The sequence below is a fragment of the Oncorhynchus gorbuscha genome, linkage group LG13 (genome assembly GCF_021184085.1).
Source record: "Oncorhynchus gorbuscha isolate QuinsamMale2020 ecotype Even-year linkage group LG13, OgorEven_v1.0, whole genome shotgun sequence".
Classification (NCBI taxonomy): Eukaryota; Metazoa; Chordata; class Actinopteri; order Salmoniformes; family Salmonidae; genus Oncorhynchus; species Oncorhynchus gorbuscha.
The window spans coordinates 99,723,746-99,741,580 of NC_060185.1; the positions used below are offsets into that span (position 1 = coordinate 99,723,746).

A 17,835-nucleotide genomic window follows, 5' to 3' on the forward strand; every position below is an offset into this window, starting at 1 on the left:
CCACAGAGACCTGTTCAGACTATCCACAGAGACTTGGTGGTCTCTACCTGTTCAGACTATCCACAGAGACCTGTTCAGACTATCCACCTGGGGGTCTCTACCTGTTCAGACTATCCACAGAGACTTGGAGGTCTCTACCTGTTCAGACTATCCACAGAGACTTGGAGGTCTCTACCTGTTCAGATTATCCACAGAGACCTGTTCAGACTATCCACAGAGACTTGGGGTCTCTACCTGTTCAGACTATCCACAGAGACTTGGTGGTCTCTACCTGTTCAGACTATCCACAGAGACCTGTTCAGACTATCCACAGAGACTTGTGGGTCTCTACCTGTTCAGACTATCCACAGAGACTTGGGGGTCTCTACCTGTTCAGACTATCCACAGAGACCTGTTCAGACTATCCACAGAGACTTGGAGGTCTCTACCTGTTCAGACTATCCACAGAGACCTGTTCAGACTATCCACAGAGACTTGGGGGTCTCTACCTGTTCAGACTATCCACAGAGACTTGGGGTCTCTACCTGTTCAGACTATCCACAGAGACTTGGAGGTCTCTACCTGTTCAGACTATCCACAGAGACTTGGTGGTCTCTACCTGTTCAGACTATCCACAGAGACCTGTTCAGACTATCCACAGAGACCTGGTGGTCTCTACCTGTTCAGACTATCCACAGAGACCTGTTCAGACTATCCACAGAGACTTGGAGGTCTCTACCTGTTCAGACTATCCATTAACATTGTTGTTAATGTTGTGTGTGTGTGTGTGTGTGTGTGTGTGTGTGTGTGTGTGTGTGTGTGTGTGTGTGTGTGTGTGTGTGTGTGTGTGTGTGTGTGTGTGTGTGTGTGTGTGTGTGTGTGTGTGTGTGTGTGTGTGTGTGTGTGTGTGTGTGTGTGTGTTTCGGCAGTGTATCCACAGGGACCTTGCAGCGAGGAACATCCTGCTGTCAGAGAACAACGTGGTGAAGATCTGCGACTTCGGCCTGGCGAGAGACATCTACAAAGACCCCGACTACGTCAGGAAAGGCAGCGTAAGAGACACACACCTCAGGGGGAAAAACTCGGGGTCGTTACATCAGGGCCAACGGCAAACTTGGGGTCGTTACATCAGGGCCAATGGCAAACTCGGGGTAGTTACATCAGGGCCAACGGCAAACTCGGGGTCGTTACATCAGGGCCAATGGCAAACTCGGGGTCGTTACATCAGGGCCAACGGCAAACTCGGGGTCGTTACATCAGGGCCAACGGCAAACTCGGGGTCGTTACATCAGGGCCAACGGCAAACTCGGGGTCGTTACATCAGAGCCAACGGCAAACTCGGGGTCGTTACATCAGGGCCAACGGCAAACTCGGGGTCGTTACATCAGGGCCAACGGCAAACTCGGGGTCGTTACATCAGGGCCAACGGCAAACTCGGGGTCGTTACATCAGGGCCAACGGCAAACTCGGGGTCGTTACATCAGGGCCAACGGCAAACTCGGGGTCGTTACATCAGGGCCAATGGCAAACTCGGGGTAGTTACATCAGGGCCAACGGCAAACTCGGGGTCGTTACATCAGGGCCAACGGCTGGGCAGCCTAGTGGTGAGAGCGGTGTAATATTATGTCTATATACGTCTATACACAGTGTTGTAATGATGTAATATTATGTCTATACACAGTGTTGTAATGATGTAATATTATACAACAGCTGGGCAGCCTAGTGGTTAGAGCGGTGTAATATTATGTCTATATACATATAGTGTTGTAACGATGTGCAAATAGTTAAAGTATAAAAGGGAAAATAAATTAACATAAATATGGGTTGTATTTACAATGATGTTTGTTCTTCACTGGTTGCCCTTTTCTTGTGGCAACAGGTTACATATCTTGCTGCTGTGATGGCACACTGTGGAATTTCACCCAGTAGATATGGGAGTTTATTCAAAATTGGGTTTGTTTTCAAATTCTTTGTGGATCTGTGTAATCTGAGGGAAATTGGTGTCTCTAATATGGTCATATATTTGACAGGAGGTTAGGAAGTGCAGCTCAGTTTCCACCTCATTTTGTGGGCAGTGAGCACATAGCCTGTCTTCTCTTGAGAGCCATGTCTGCCTACGGCGGCCTTTCTCAATAGCAAGGCAATGCTCACTGAGTCTGTACATAGTCAAAGCTTTCCTTAATTTTGGGTCAGTCACAGTGGTCAGGTATTCTGCCACTGTGTTCTCTCTGTTTAGGGTCAGTCACAGTGGTCAGGTATTCTGCCACTGTGTACTCTCTGTTTAGGGCCAGATAACATTCTAGTTGCTCCGTTTTTTAGTTAATTCTTTCCAATGTGTCAAGTAATTATCTTTTTGTTTTTTCATGATTTGGTTGGGTCTGATTGTATTGCTGTCCTGGGACTCTGTGGGGTGTGTTTGTGTTTGTGAACAGAGCCCCAGGGACTCTTCTCCAGGTTAATCTCTCTGTAGGTGATGGATTTGTTATGGAAGGTTTGGGAATCGCTTTCTTTTAGGTGGTTGCTGTAATGATATTCGTCTGTTGTTTGAAGTGAGTCAGACCGAAATGCAGCGTGTAGGTTACTCATGACTTTTAATGAAGAAAATGCTGTACATGAAATAACTGAGAATACAAAACAACAAACGAGTGAAACTAATTACAGCCTATCTGGTGACTAACACTAAGACAGGTACAATCACCCACGAAATACAACGCGCACTCAGGCTGCCTAAATACGGTTCCCAATCCGAGACAACTAGAATCAGCTGACTCCAATTAGGAATCGCCTCAGGCAGCCAAGCCTAACTAGACACACCCCTACTAATACACACTCCCAATTAATACAAACCCCAATACGAAATACAACATATAAACCCATGTCACACCCTGGCCTACCCAAACATATAACAAAAACACAAGATACAATGACCAAGGCATGACAGTTGCAGAATTTAACGTCTCTTTTCTGGATTTTGTTAATTAACTGGTATCGGCCTAATTCTGCTCTGCATGCATTATTTGGTGTTTTACGTTGTACACAGAGGATATTTTTTGCAGAATTCTTCATGCAGAGTCTCAATTTGGTGTTTGTCCCATTTTGTGAATTCTTGTTTGGTGAGCGGACTCCCAGACCTAACAACCATGAAGGACAATGGGTTCTATGACTAATTCAAGTATTTTGAGCCTAATTGGTGTGCCAAATGTTATTTTTCTTTTGATGGCGTAGAAAGCTCTTCTTGTCTTGTCTCTCAGCTCGTTCACAGCTCTGTGGAAGTGTTGGAACACCATTATTTTGGTCTTACTGAGATTTACTGTCAGGTCCCAGGTCTGTCAGGGCCCAGGTCTGTCAGGGCCCAGGTCGGGCAGGGCCCAGGTCGGGCAGGGCCCAGGTCGGGCAGGGCCCAGGTCTGGCAGGGCCCAGGTCTGGCAGGGCCCAGGTCTGGCAGGGCCCAAGGTCTGGCAGGGCCCAAGGTCTGGCAGGGCCCAGGTCTGACAGAATCTATGCAGAAGATCTAGGTGCTGCTGTAGGCCCTCCTTGGTTGGAGACAGAAGCACCAGATCATCAGCAACCAGTAGAAATTTGACTTCAGATTCTAGTAGGGTGAGACCGGGTGCTGCAGACTGTTCTAGTGCCCTCGCCTATTCGGTGATAAACTCAGCAAAAAAAAAGAAACGTCCCTTTTCTCAGGACCCTCTCTTTCAAAGATATATTGTTAAACACTGTTTTGCTTGTTCGATGAACCAAGGCAATTAATGAACATGCACCTGTGGAACGGTCGTTAAGACACTAACAGCTTACAGACGGTAAGTAATTAAGGTCACAGTTATGAAAACTTAGGACACTGAAGAGACCTTTCTACTGACGGAAACATGGATCACCACAGATAACACTGCTACTCCCACTGCTCTCTCTTCGTCCGCCCACGTGTTCTCGCACACCCCGAGAGCTTCTGGTCAGCGGGGTGGTGGCACCGGGATCCTCATCTCTCCCAAGTGGCCATTCTCTCTTTCTCCCCTTACCCATCTGTCTATCGCCTCCTTTGAATTCCATGCTGTCACAGTTACCAGCCCTTTCAAGCTTAACATCCTTATCATTTAACGCCCTCCAGGTTCCCTCGGAGAGTTCATCAATGAGCTTGATGCCTTGATAAGCTCCTTTCCTGAGGACGGCTCACCTCTCACAGTTCTGGGCGACTTTAACCTCCCCACGTCTACCTTTGACTCATTCCTCTCTGCCTCCTTCTTTCCACTCCTCTCCTCTTTTGACCTCACCCTCTCACCTTCCCCCCCTACTCACAAGGCAGGCAATACGCTCGACCTCATCTTTACTAGATGCTGTTCTTCCACTAACCTCATTGCAACTCCCATCCAAGTCTCCGACCACTACCTTGTATCCTTTTCCCTCTCGCTCTCATCCAACACTTCCCACACTGCCCCTACTCGGATGGTATCGCGCCGTCCCAACCTTCGCTCTCTCTCCCCCGCTACTCTCTCCTCTTCCATCCTATCATCTCTTCCCTCTGCTCAAACCTTCTCCAACCTATCTCCTGATTCTGCCTCCTCAACCCTCCTCTCCTCCCTTTCTGCATCCTTTGACTCTCTATGCCCCCTATCTTCCAGGCCGGCTCGGTCCTCCCCTCCCGCTCCGTGGCTCGACGACTCATTGCGAGCTCACAAAACAGGGCTCCGGGCAGCCGAGCGGAAATGGAAGAAAACTCGCCTCCCTGCGGACCTGGCATCCTTTCACTCCCTCCTCTCTACATTTTCCTCTTCTGTCTCTGCTGCTAAAGCCACTTTCTACCACTCTAAATTCCAAGCATCTGCCTCTAACCCTAGGAAGCTCTTTGCCACTTTCTCCTCCCTCCTGAATCCTCCTCCCCCCCTCCTCCCTCTCTGCAGATGACTTCGTCAACCATTTTGAAAAGAAGGTCGACGACATCCGATCCTCGTTTGCTAAGTCAAACGACACCGCTGGTTCTGCTCACACTGCCCTACCCTGTGCTCTGACCTCTTTCTCCCCTCTCTCTCCAGATTAAATCTCGCTTCTTGTGACGGCGGGCCGCCCAACAACCTGCCCTCTTGACCCCATTCCCTCCTCTCATCTCCAGACCATTTCCGGAGACCTTCTCCCTTACCTCACCTCGCTCATCAACTCATCCCTGACCGCTGGCTACGTCCCTTCCGTCTTCAAGAGAGCGAGAGTTGCACCCCTTCTGAAAAAACCTACACTCGATCCCTCCGATGTCAACAACTACAGACCAGTATCCCTTCTTTCTTTTCTCTCCAAAACTCTTGAACGTGCCGTCCTTGGCCAGCTCTCCCGCTATCTCTCTCAGAATGACCTTCTTGATCCAAATCAGTCAGGTTTCAAGACTAGTCATTCAACTGAGACTGCTCTTCTCTGTATCACAGAGGCGCTCCGCACTGCTAAAGCTAACTCTCTCTCCTCTGCTCTCATCCTTCTAGACCTATCGGCTGCCTTCGATACTGTGAACCATCAGATCCTCCTCTCCACCCTCTCCGAGTTGGGCATCTCCGGCGTGGCCCACGCTTGGATTGCGTCCTACCTGACAGGTCGCTCCTACCAGGTGGCGTGGCGAGAATCTGTCTCCTCACCACGCGCTCTCACCACTGGTGTCCCCCAGGGCTCTGTTCTAGGCCCTCTCCTATTCTCGCTATACACCAAGTCACTTGGCTCTGTCATAACCTCACATGGTCTCTCCTATCATTGCTATGCAGACGACACACAATTAATATTCTCCTTTCCCCCTTCTGATGACCAGGTGGCGAATCGCATCTCTGCATGTCTGGCAGACATATCAGTGTGGATGACGGATCACCACCTCAAGCTGAACCTCGGCAAGACGGAGCTGCTCTTCCTCCCGGGGAAGGACTGCCCGTTCCATGATCTCGCCATCACGGTTGACAACTCCATTGTGTCCTCCTCCCAGAGCGCTAAGAACCTTGGCGTGATCCTGGACAACACCCTGTCGTTCTCAACTAACATCAAGGCGGTGGCCCGTTCCTGTAGGTTCATGCTCTACAACATCCGCAGAGTACGACCCTGCCTCACACAGGAAGCGGCGCAGGTCCTAATCCAGGCACTTGTCATCTCCCGTCTGGATTACTGCAACTCGCTGTTGGCTGGGCTCCCTGCCTGTGCCATTAAACCCCTACAACTCATCCAGAACGCCGCAGCCCGTCTGGTGTTCAACCTTCCCAAGTTCTCTCACGTCACCCCGCTCCTCCGCTCTCTCCACTGGCTTCCAGTTGAAGCTCGCATCCGCTACAAGACCATGGTGCTTGCCTACGGAGCTGTGAGGGGAACGGCACCTCAGTACCTCCAGGCTCTGATCAGGCCCTACACCCAAACAAGGGCACTGCGTTCATCCACCTCTGGCCTGCTCGCCTCCCTACCACTGAGGAAGTACAGTTCCCGCTCAGCCCAGTCAAAACTGTTCGCTGCTCTGGCTCCCCAATGGTGGAACAAACTCCCTCATGACGCCAGGACAGCGGAGTCAATCACCACCTTCCGGAGACACCTGAAACCCCACCTCTTTAAGGAATACCTAGGATAGGATAAGTAATCCTTCTAACCCCCCTTAAAAGATTTAGATGCACTATTGTAAAGTGGCTGTTCCACTGGATGTCATAAGGTGAATGCACCAATTTGTAAGTCGCTCTGGATAAGAGCGTCTGCTAAATGACTTAAATGTAAAATGTAAATGTACTAACTCTGAAAAACACCAAAATAAAGATGCCCAGGGTCCCTGCTCATCTGCGTGAACGTGCATTAGGCATGCTGCAAGGAGGCATGAGGACTGCAGATGTGGCCAGGGCAATAAATTGCAATGTCCGTACTGTGGGACGCTTAAGACAGGGAGACAGGACGGACAGCTGTTCGTCCTCGCAGTGGCAGGTGTAACAACACCTGCACAGGGTCGGTACAGTCGAACATCACACCTGCGGAACAGGTACAGGATGGCAACAACAACTGCCCGAGTTACACCAGGAACCCACAATCCCTCCATCAGTGCTCAGACTGTCCGCAATATTCTGAGAGACGCTGGACTGAGGGCTTGTAGGCCTGTCGTAAGGCAGGTCCTCACCAGACATGACCGGCAACAACATCGCCTATGGGCACAAACTCACCGTCGCTGGACAAGACCGGACTGGCGAAAAGTGCAATTCACTGACGTGTGAGAGTTTTGTCTCACCAGGGGTGATGGTCGCATCCGCGTTTATCGTCGAAGGAATGAGCGTTACACCGAGGCCTGTACTCTGGAGTGGGATCTATTTGGAGGTGGAGGGTCCGTCATGGTCTGGGGCGGTGTGTCACAGCATCAATGGACTGCGCTTGTTGTCATTGCAGGTAATCTCCACGCTGTGCGTTACAGGGAAGACGTCCTCCTCCCTCATGTGGTACCCTTCCTGCAGGCTCTTCCTGACAGGACCCTCCAGCATGACAATGCCACCAGCCATACTGCTCGTTCTGTGCGTGATTTCCTGCAAGAAAGGAATGTCAGTGTTCTGCCATGGCCAGCGAAGAGCACAAATCTCAATCCCATTGAGCACGCCTGAGACCTGTTGGATCAGAGGGTGAGGGCTAGAGCCATTCCCCCCCAGAAATGTCCGGGAACTTCCAGGTGCCTTGGTGGAAGTGTGGGGTAACATCTCACAGCAAGCAAGAACTGTCAAATCTGGTGCAGTCCATGAGGAGGAGATGCACTGCAGTACTTAATGCAGCTGGTGGCCACACCAGATACTGACTGTTACTTTTGATTTTGACACCCCTTTGTTCAGGGACACATTATTCCATTTCTGTTAGTCACATGTCTGTGGAACTTGTTCAGTTTATGTCTCAGTTGTTGAATCTTGTGTTCATACAAATATTTACACATGTTAAGTTTGCTGAAAATAAACGCAGTTGACAGTGAGAGTTTATGTTGCTTAAGCTGAATCCTTGTCTTGTGGAAAGAAATGTGTGTTTTTTGCCAATTTTAACCACACACTTGTTTGTGTACATGGATTTTATAATGTTTGTCCCCCAACACCACTTTCCATCCATTTGTATAGCAGACCCTCATGCCAAATTGAGTCAAAGGCTGATGTTAAAGAGTTTTAGCCAATTGGAATTTGTTGTCTCTGTTATAATTTCATTAAGGATACCATCAACACCACAGGCCTTTTTGGGTTGGAGGTTTGTATTTTGTCCTGTAGTTCATTCAATGTAATTGGAGAATCCAGTGGGTTCTGGAATCCAGTGGGTTCTAGAATCCAGTTGATTCTGGAATCCAGTGGGTTCTGTTAGTCTTTAATAGTTGATTCTAAGAATTGTATTTGATCATGTATATGTTTTGGCTGTTTGTTCTTTGTTATAGAGACAAAAGGATTGGATAAGTGGTTTACCCATACATCTCCATTTTGGATAGATAATTCTTTGTTTTGTCTGTTTAGTGTTTTCCAAATATCCCAGAAGTCATTCGAGTCCATTAATTCTTTACTTTACATTGAGCTGATTTCTGGCGTGTTGTTCCTTCTTTTTCCGTAGTGTATTTCTATATTGTTTTAGTGATTCACCACAGTGAAGGCGTAGACTCAGGTTTTCCTGGTCTCTATGTTTTTGGTTGGACAGGTTTCTCCATTTCTTTCTTAGGTTTTTGCATTCTTCATCAAACCATTTGTCATTATTGTTCATTTTTATCAGTTTTCTGTTTAAATTTTTTAGATTTGATAGGGAAGCTGAGAGGTCAAATATACTGTGTAGGTTTTCTACTGCCAAGTTTACACCTTCACTATTACAGTGGAACGTTTTGTCCAGGAAGTTAAAAGGGATTTAATGTGTTGTTGCCTCATTAATTTTTTTGTAGTTTTCCACACTACTTTCCTTCCATCTATAGCATTTCTTAATATTATTCAGTTTCTTTGGCTTTGATGCCTCATGATTGAGGATTGCTCTGTTCAAGTAGACTGTGATTTTGCTGTGGTCTGATAGGGGTGTCAGTGGGCTCACTGTGAACTCTGAGAGACTCTGGGTTGAGGTCAGTGATAAAGTAGTCTACAGTACTACTGCCAAGAGATGAGCTATAGGTGTACCTACCGTAGGAGTCCCCTCGAAGCCTATCATTGTCTATGTACAGACCCAGGATGTAACAGAGCTATAGGTGTACCTACCGTAGGAGTCCCGTCGAAGCCTATCATTGTCTATGTACAGACCCAGGATGTAACAGAGCTATAGGTGTACCTACCGTAGGAGTCCCCTCGAAGCCTATCATTGTCTATGTACAGACCCAGGATGTAACAGAGCTATAGGTGTACCTACCGTAGGAGTCCCCTCGAAGCCTATCATTGTCTATGTACAGACCCAGGATGTAACAGAGCTATAGGTGTACCTACCGTAGGAGTCCACTCGAAGCCTATCATTGTCTATGTACAGACCCAGGATGTAACAGAGCTATAGGTGTACCTACCGTAGGAGTCCCCTCGAAGCCTATCATTGTCTATGTACAGACCCAGGATGTAACAGAGCTGCAGGGTGTACCCCGTTTTTGTTGAGTCCCCTGTTGCCTATCATTGTCTATGTACAGACCCAGGATGTAACAGAGAATGTGTACCAGGTAGGTGTTTGTCCCCTGAAGCCTATCATTGTCTATGTACAGACCCAGGATGTAACAGAGCTTAGGTGTACCACAGAGGAGTCCCTGGGCCTATCATTGTCTATGTACAGACCCAGGATGTAACAGAGCTTAGGTTAACCTATGGGGAGTCCTAGTGGAAGCCTATCATTGTCTATGTACAGACCCAGGATGTAACAGAGCTATAGGTGTACCACACACCGTAGGAGTCCCTAGTGAAGCCTATCATTGTCTATGTACAGACCCAGGATGTAACAGAGCTGCAGGAGTTGTGACCCGTTTTTGTTGGTTGTGTTGTCGTAGTTGTGGGATATAGGGGATTCTAGTGGGGGGATATAGGGGATTCTAGTGAGGGGATAGATATAGGGGATTCTAGTGGGGGATATAGGGGATTCTAGTGGGGGATATAGGTAGCACACAGGATACAGCAGGATTCTAGTGGGGGGATATAGGGGATTCTAGTGGGGGGGATATAGGGGATTCTAGGGGATAGGATACAGCAGGATTCTAGTGGGGGGATATAGGTAGCACACAGGAAACAGCAGGATTCTAGTGGGGGATATAGGTAGCACACAGGATACAGCAGGATTCTAGTGGGGGATATAGGTAGCACACAGGATACAGCAGGATTCTAGTGGGGGGATATAGGGGATTCTAGTGGGGGATATAGGGGATTCTAGTGGGGGGATATAGGTGGCACACAGGATACAGCAGGATTCTAGTGGGGGGATATAGGGGATTCTAGTGGGGGATATAGGGGATTCTAGTGGGGGATATAGGTGGCACACAGGATACAGCAGGATTCTAGTGGGGGGATATAGGGATTCTAGTGGGGGGATATAGGTGGCACACAGGATACAGCAGGATTCTAGTGGGGGGATATAGGTAGCACACAGGATACAGCAGGATTCTAGTGGGGGGATATAGGTAGCACACAGGATACAGCAGGATTCTAGTGGGGGATATAGGTAGCACACAGGATACAGCAGGATTCTAGTGGGGGATATAGGGGATTCTAGTGGGGGATATAGGTAGCACACAGGATACAGCAGGATTCTAGTGGGGGGATATAGGGGATTCTAGTGGGGGGATACAGGGGATTCTAGTGGGGGGATATAGGGGAGTGGGGGGATATAGGGGATTCTAGTGGGGGGATATAGGGGATTCAGTGGGGGGATACAGGGGATTCTAGTGGGGGATATAGGGGATTCTAGTGGGGGATATAGGGGATTCTAGTGGGGGATATAGGATTCTAGCACACAGGATTCTATTGGGGGATATAGGGGATTCTAGTGGGGGATATAGGGGATTCTAGTGGGGGATATAGGGGATTCTAGTGGGGGATATAGGGGATTCTAGTGGGGGATATAGGGGATTCTAGTGGGGGGATATAGGGGATTCTAGTGGGGGATATAGGGGATTCTAGTGGGGGATATAGGGGATTCTAGTGGGGGATATAGGGGATTCTAGTGGGGGGATATAGGGGATTCTATTGGGGGATATAGGGGATTCTAGTGGGGGATATAGGGGATTCTAGTGGGGGATATAGGGGATTCTAGTGGGGGATATAGGGGATTCTAGTGGGGGATATAGGGGATTCTAGTGGGGGGATATAGGGGATTCTAGTGGGGGATATAGGGGATTCTAGTGGGGGGATATAGGGGATTCTATTGGGGGATATAGGGGATTCTAGTGGGGGATATAGGGGATTCTAGTGGGGGGATATAGGGGATTCTAGTGGGGGGATATAGGGGATTCTATTGGGGGATATAGGTAGCACACAGGAGGACATTTTTCTCTGTTGAGATAATTTCCTTTTGAATTTCTAGCCAAATGTGAAATGTTCCTGTTTTGACTAATTAAATGGAGTGAGTTAGGTCTGCTCTATACCAAGTGGGGGTATACCTAGCATACCCCCTGAGTCCCTAACCTGTTTCACACCTGGTAGTGTGGTGGATGGGACTACCAGCTCTCTGTAACCTAGAGGGCAACCAGTGGGTACATCTCCTCTATACCACCCACCTGGTAGTTTGGTGGATGGGACTACCAGCTCTCTGTAACCTAGAGGACAACCAGTGGGTCCATCTCCTCTATACCATGTTTCTTGTAGGATGACAATGTCTGTATTCCTGATTTCTTTGATGAAGTCCAGGTCCGGCTCTTTAGGCCAAAGGCAGATGACCTCAGGCCTGGGATATTCCAGGATGAGATAGTGAAGGCTTTGTGTTCCATAAAGTGTCCAATGTTGTTAGTCGTGTGGTTTGGCTTCAGACCAGTAAGTGTCAGCAGATCCTGCTGAGCATCTGGTACTTGCCATTGGCCTGGGCGAGTGTAAGAGTGGGGGTTGGGCCTGTTTGTCTGCTCACGGCCTGGGTGGATGTGTGATTTCCATGTTGAGACCCTCTTTGTGGGAGTGGGGGGCACTCTCTCTCTCTCCCCCTCTCTCTCTGTCTCCTTTCCTTCTCAATAAAGACATTTCATATTATGTCTATATACACTGTTGTAATGATGTGCAAATAGTTAAAGTACAAAAGGGAAAATAAATAAACATAAATATTGGTTGTATTTGGAATGTTTTTACCTCTGTCTCTCTCTCCTTTCCCTCTCTACCTCTCTCTCCCCCTGTCTCTCTCTCTCTCTCTCCTCCTGTCTTTCTCCCCATCTCTCGCTCTCCCTCGCTCTCTCTCCCCGTCTCTCTCTCCTGTCTCTCTCTCCTGTCCCTCTCTACCTCTCTCTCCCCCTGTCTCTCTCTCTCTCCTCCTGTCTTTCTCCCCATCTCTCGCTCTCCCTCGCTCTCTCTCGCTCTCTCTCCCCTGTCTCTCTCTCCTGTCTCTCTCTCCTGTCTCTCTCTCCTGTCTCTCTCTCCTCTCTCTCTCCTCTCTCTCCCCCTGTCTCTCTCCCCCTGTCTCTCTCTCCTTTCTCTCTCTCCCCCTGTCTCACTCTCCTCCCTCTCTCTTCCTCACCCCTCTCTCCCTGTCTTTATCCCCTCTCTCTCTCTCTCTCGCTCTCCCTCGCTCTCTTTCCCCCTGTCTCTCTCTCTTCTCTCTCTCTCTCCTTTCCCTCTCTCCTTTCCCTCTCTCCTCTCTCTCTCTCTCTCCTTTCTCTCTCTCTCCTTTCTCTCTCTCTCTCTCTCCCCGTCTCTCTCTCCTTTCCCTCTCTCCTTTCCCTCTCTCCTTTCCCTCTCTCCTTTCCCTCTCTCCTTTCTCTCTCTCTCCTTTCTCCTCTCTCCTTTCCCTCTCTCCTTTCCCTCTCTCCTTTCCCTCTCTCCTTTCTCTCTCTCTCATTTCTCTCTCTCCTTTCCCTCTCTCCTTTCCCTCTCTCCTCTCTCTCTCTCCTTTCTTTCCCTTTCTCTCTCTCTCTCTCGCCCCGTCTCTCTCTCCTTTCCCTCTCTCCTTTCCCTCTCTCCTTCCCTCTCTCCTTTCTCTCTCTCTCCTTTCCCTCTCCTTTCCCTCCTCTCTCTCTCCTTTCTCTCTCTCTCTCTCCCCCTGTCTCTCTCTCCTTTCCCTCTCTCCTTTCCCTCTCTCCTTTCCCTCTCTCCTTTCTCTCTCTCCTTTCTCTCTCTCTCCTTTCTCTCTCTCTCGCCCCGTCTCGCTCTCCTTTCCCTCTCTCCTTTCCCTCTCTCCTTTCCCTCTCTCCTTTCCCTCTCTCCTTTCTCTCTCTCTCCTTTCTCTCTCTCTCTCTCCCCCTGTCTCTCTCTCCTTTCCCTCTCTCCTTTCCCTCTCTCCTTTCCCTCTCTCCTTTCTCTCTCTCTCCTTTCCCTCTCTCCCTCTCTCTCTCTCCCCCTGTCTCTCTCTCCTTTCCCTCTCTCTCTCTTCTCTCTCTGCAGGCCCGTCTGCCACTGAAGTGGATGGCTCCAGAGAGTATCTTTGACAAGGTCTACACCAGCCAGTCTGACGTCTGGTCCTTTGGTGTTCTTCTCTGGGAGATCTTCTCTCTGGGTGAGACATTTAGGTATTTTAGCAGGACGTACAGTCTCTCAGTGAGAGATAATGTTCGTCCCTAGTTGCATAGTTAGTCATCCACCCTGACAGACAGACAGACAGCCAGCCACCCACCCTGACAGACAGACAGCCAGCCAGCCACCCACCCTGACAGACAGACAGCCAGCCAGCCATCCACCCTGACAGCCAGCCAGCCATCCACCCTGACAGCCAGCCAGCCATCCACCCTGACAGCCAGCCATCCACCCTGACAGCCAGCCAGCCATCCACCCTGACAGCCAGCCATCCACCCTGACAGCCAGCCAGCCATCCACCCTGACAGCCAGCCAGCCATCCACCCTGACAGCCAGCCATCCACCCTGACAGACAGACAGCCAGCCATCCATCCACCCTGACAGCCAGCCAGCCAGCCAGCCACCCACCCTGACAGACAGACAGCCAGCCATCCATCCACCCTGACAGCCAGCCAGCCAGCCACCCACCCTGACAGCCAGCCAGCCAGCCAGCCAGCCAGACAGACAGACAGACAGACAGACAGACAGACAGACAGACAGACAGACACCCACCCTGACAGACAGACAGCCAGCCAGCCATCCACCCTGACAGACAGCCAGCCAGACATACATCCACCCTGACAGCCAGCCATCCACCCTGACAGACAGACAGACAGACAGACAGACAGACAGACAGACAGACAGACAGACAGACAGCCACCCACCCTGACAGCCAGCCACCCACCCTGACAGCCAGCCAGACAGACAGACAGACAGACAGACAGCCACCCACCCTGACAGACAGACAGCCAGCCAGCCATCCACCCTGACAGACAGCCAGCCAGACATACATCCACCCTGACAGCCAGCCATCCACCCTGACAGACAGACAGACAGGCAGGCAGGCAGGCAGGCAGACATCCACCCTGACAGACAGACAGACAGGCAGGCAGACATACATCCACCCTGACAGACAGACAGACAGACAGACAGACAGACAGACAGACAGACAGACAGACAGACAGGCAGGCAGACAGGCAGGCAGGCAGGCAGGCAGGCAGGCAGGCAGGCAGGCAGGCAGGCAGGAGGCAGGCAGGCAGGCAGGCAGGCAGGCAGGAGGCAGGAGGCAGGACAGGAGGCAGGCAGGCAGGCAGGCAGGCAGGCAGGCAGGCAGGCAGGCAGGCAGACAGACAGACAGACAGACAGACAGACAGACAGACAGACAGACAGACAGACAGACAGACAGACAGACAGACAGACAGACAGACAGACAGACAGACAGACAGACAGACAGACAGACAGACAGACAGACAGACAGACAGACAGACAGACAGACAGACAGACAGACAGACAGACAGACAGACAGACAGACAGACAGACAGACAGACAGACAGACAGACAGACAGACAGACAGACCTTATCTCTGATAACACCGGTGTTCTTCTCTTCAGGTGCATCTCCGTACCCAGGTGTCCAGATCGATGAGGACTTCTGTAAACGACTGAAAGATGGAACCAGGATGAGAGCTCCTGAAACAGCATCTCCTGAGATGTGAGTCAACACAGATCCTAGAATAATTCACAAGATATATGTAGTTATATGTGAGTCAACACAGATCCTAGAATAATTCACAAGATATATGTAGTTATATGTGAGTCAACACAGATCCTAGAATAATTCACAGGATATATGTAGTTATATGTGAGTCAACACAGATCCTAGAATAATTCACAAGATATATGTAGTTATATAAGAGTCACTTATTCCTTACCTACCTTGCATACATTTAATGCAAACCCAAGCACACAACATGCTTAGTAATGTAAGGTACTGTGTGCTCTGTGAGCTGTAGTGGCTGGATCTATTAGTGGTTGTGTGGAGTGCACTCAAACACTCTTTCGCCCTACTGTGTATCTCTGTTGCCCTCTGCTGGTAGTTATGGGATCCTACTGCCTGTAGGATATCTCTGCTGGCCTGTAGGATATCTCTGCTGGCCTGTAGGATATCTCTGCTGGCCTGTAGGATATCTCTGCCGGCCTGAAGGATATCTCTGCTGGCCTGTAGGACATCTCTGCTGGCCTGTAGGATATCTCTGCTGGCCTGTAGGATATCTCTGCTGGCCTGTAGGATATCTCTGCTGGCCTGTAGGACATCTCTGCCGGCCTGTAGGATATCTCTGCCGGCCTGTGGGATATCTCTGCTGGCCTGTAGGACATCTCTGCTGGCCTGTAGGACATCTCTGCCGGCCTGTAGGATATCTCTGCCGGCCTGTGGGATATCTCTGCTGGCCTGTAGGACATCTCTTTACTGTAACATGTGTCTGTGTGTCTTTCTTAATAGCTATGGTATAATGCTGGCCTGCTGGCAGGGCGAGCCCCGAGAGAGACCTCCCTTCCAAGCCCTGGTAGATATCCTGGGAGACCTACTACAGGACGACAGCCTACCAGTAAGACACAGAGGTTTTACCCTATCCAGTCATGTCTGATCTGTCAACACTGAAGTCATAGAATGAGGTTTACTTACAGAAATGGAACGAGGCATATGTTGTTTAAAATGGATTATACCCATGTAGTTTGAGTCCTGGATGTTGATTGGCTGAAAGCCTTGGTATGTCAGACAATATACCAGAGTATGATGCTAAATGACGTGTGCACTGTCCTATTTACGTTGGTAACCAGTTTATAATAGCAACAAAGAACCTCAGGGGTTTGTGGTATTTGGCCAATATACCCCAGATAAGACGCCCAGGCACTCCGTGTTGAGTCGTGCAGAAGAACAGCCCTTGGCCGTGGTATATTGGCCATATACCACACCCCCTCGGGCCTTATTGCTTAACCAAGACATGTGGTACATGTCTGTATTTCCGTTCTGTGGGACGATAAGGACTGATATTATATTCTGTAGGATGATAAGGACTGATATTATATTCTGTAGGATGATAAGGACTGATATTATATTCTGTAGGATGATAAGGACTGATATTATATTCTGTAGGATGGTAAGGACTGATATTATATTCTGTAGGACGATAAGGACTGATATTATATTCTGTAGGATGATAAGGACTGATATTATATTCTGTAGGATGATAAGGACTGATATTATATTCTGTAGGATGATAAGGACTGACTGATATTATATTCTGTCGGATGTTAAGGACTGATATTATATTCTGTAGGATGGTAAGGACTAACTGATATTATATTCTGTAGGATGGTAAGGACTGGTATTATATTCTGTAGGATGGTAAGGACTGGTATTATATTCTGTAGGATGGTAAGGACTGGTATTATATTCGGTGGGATGATAAGGACTGACTGATATTATATTCTGTCGGATGATAAGGACTGATATTATATTCTGTAGGATGGTAAGGACTGATATTATATTCTGTAGGATGATAAGGACTGATATTATATTCTGTAGGATGATAAGGACTGATATTATATTCTGTAGGACGGTAAGGACTGATATTATATTCTGTAGGATGATAAGGACTGATATTATATTCTGTAGGATGATAAGGACTGACTGATATTATATTCTGTCGGATGTTAAGGACTGGTATTATATTCTGTAGGATGGTAAGGACTGGTATTATATTCTGTAGGATGGTAAGGACTGGTATTATATTCTGTAGGATGGTAAGGACTGGTATTATATTCGGTGGGATGATAAGGACTGACTGATATTATATTCTGTCGGATGATAAGGACTGATATTATATTCTGTAGGATGATAAGGACTGACTGATATTATATTCTGTAGGACGGTAAGGACTGATATTATATTCTGTAGGACGATAAGGACTGATATTATATTCTGTAGGACGGTAAGGACTGATATTATATTCTGTAGGATGATAAGGACTGATATTATATTCTGTAGGATGATAAGGACTGATATTATATTCTGTCGGATGTTAAGGACTGGTATTATATTCTGTAGGATGGTAAGGACTGGTATTATATTCTGTAGGATGGTAAGGACTGGTATTATATTCTGTAGGATGGTAAGGACTGATATTATATTCTGTAGGATGGTAAGGACTGATATTATATTCTGTAGGATGATAAGGACTGATATTATATTCTGTAGGATGGTAAGGACTGATATTATATTCTGTAGGATGATAAGGACTGATATTATATTCTGTAGGACGGTAAGGACTGATATTATATTCTGTAGGATGATAAGGACTGATATTATATTCTGTAGGATGATAAGGACTGACTGATATTATATTCTGTCGGATGTTAAGGACTGGTATTATATTCTGTAGGATGGT

At 48.4% G+C, this 17,835-nt stretch overlaps 1 protein-coding gene across 1 annotated transcript in view; it reads left to right on the forward strand.

Moving 5' to 3' along the window:
• The window catches only part of LOC123993773 (vascular endothelial growth factor receptor 3-like), a 258,276-nt gene that overhangs the window by 223,660 nt on the left and 16,781 nt on the right, over positions 1 to 17,835 (forward strand). Inside the window, 4 exon segments of the mRNA XM_046296256.1 lie at positions 909 to 1,031; positions 13,440 to 13,551; positions 14,999 to 15,098; positions 15,888 to 15,993. Of these exon segments, the coding sequence (XP_046152212.1) occupies positions 909 to 1,031; positions 13,440 to 13,551; positions 14,999 to 15,098; positions 15,888 to 15,993 (441 nt within the window).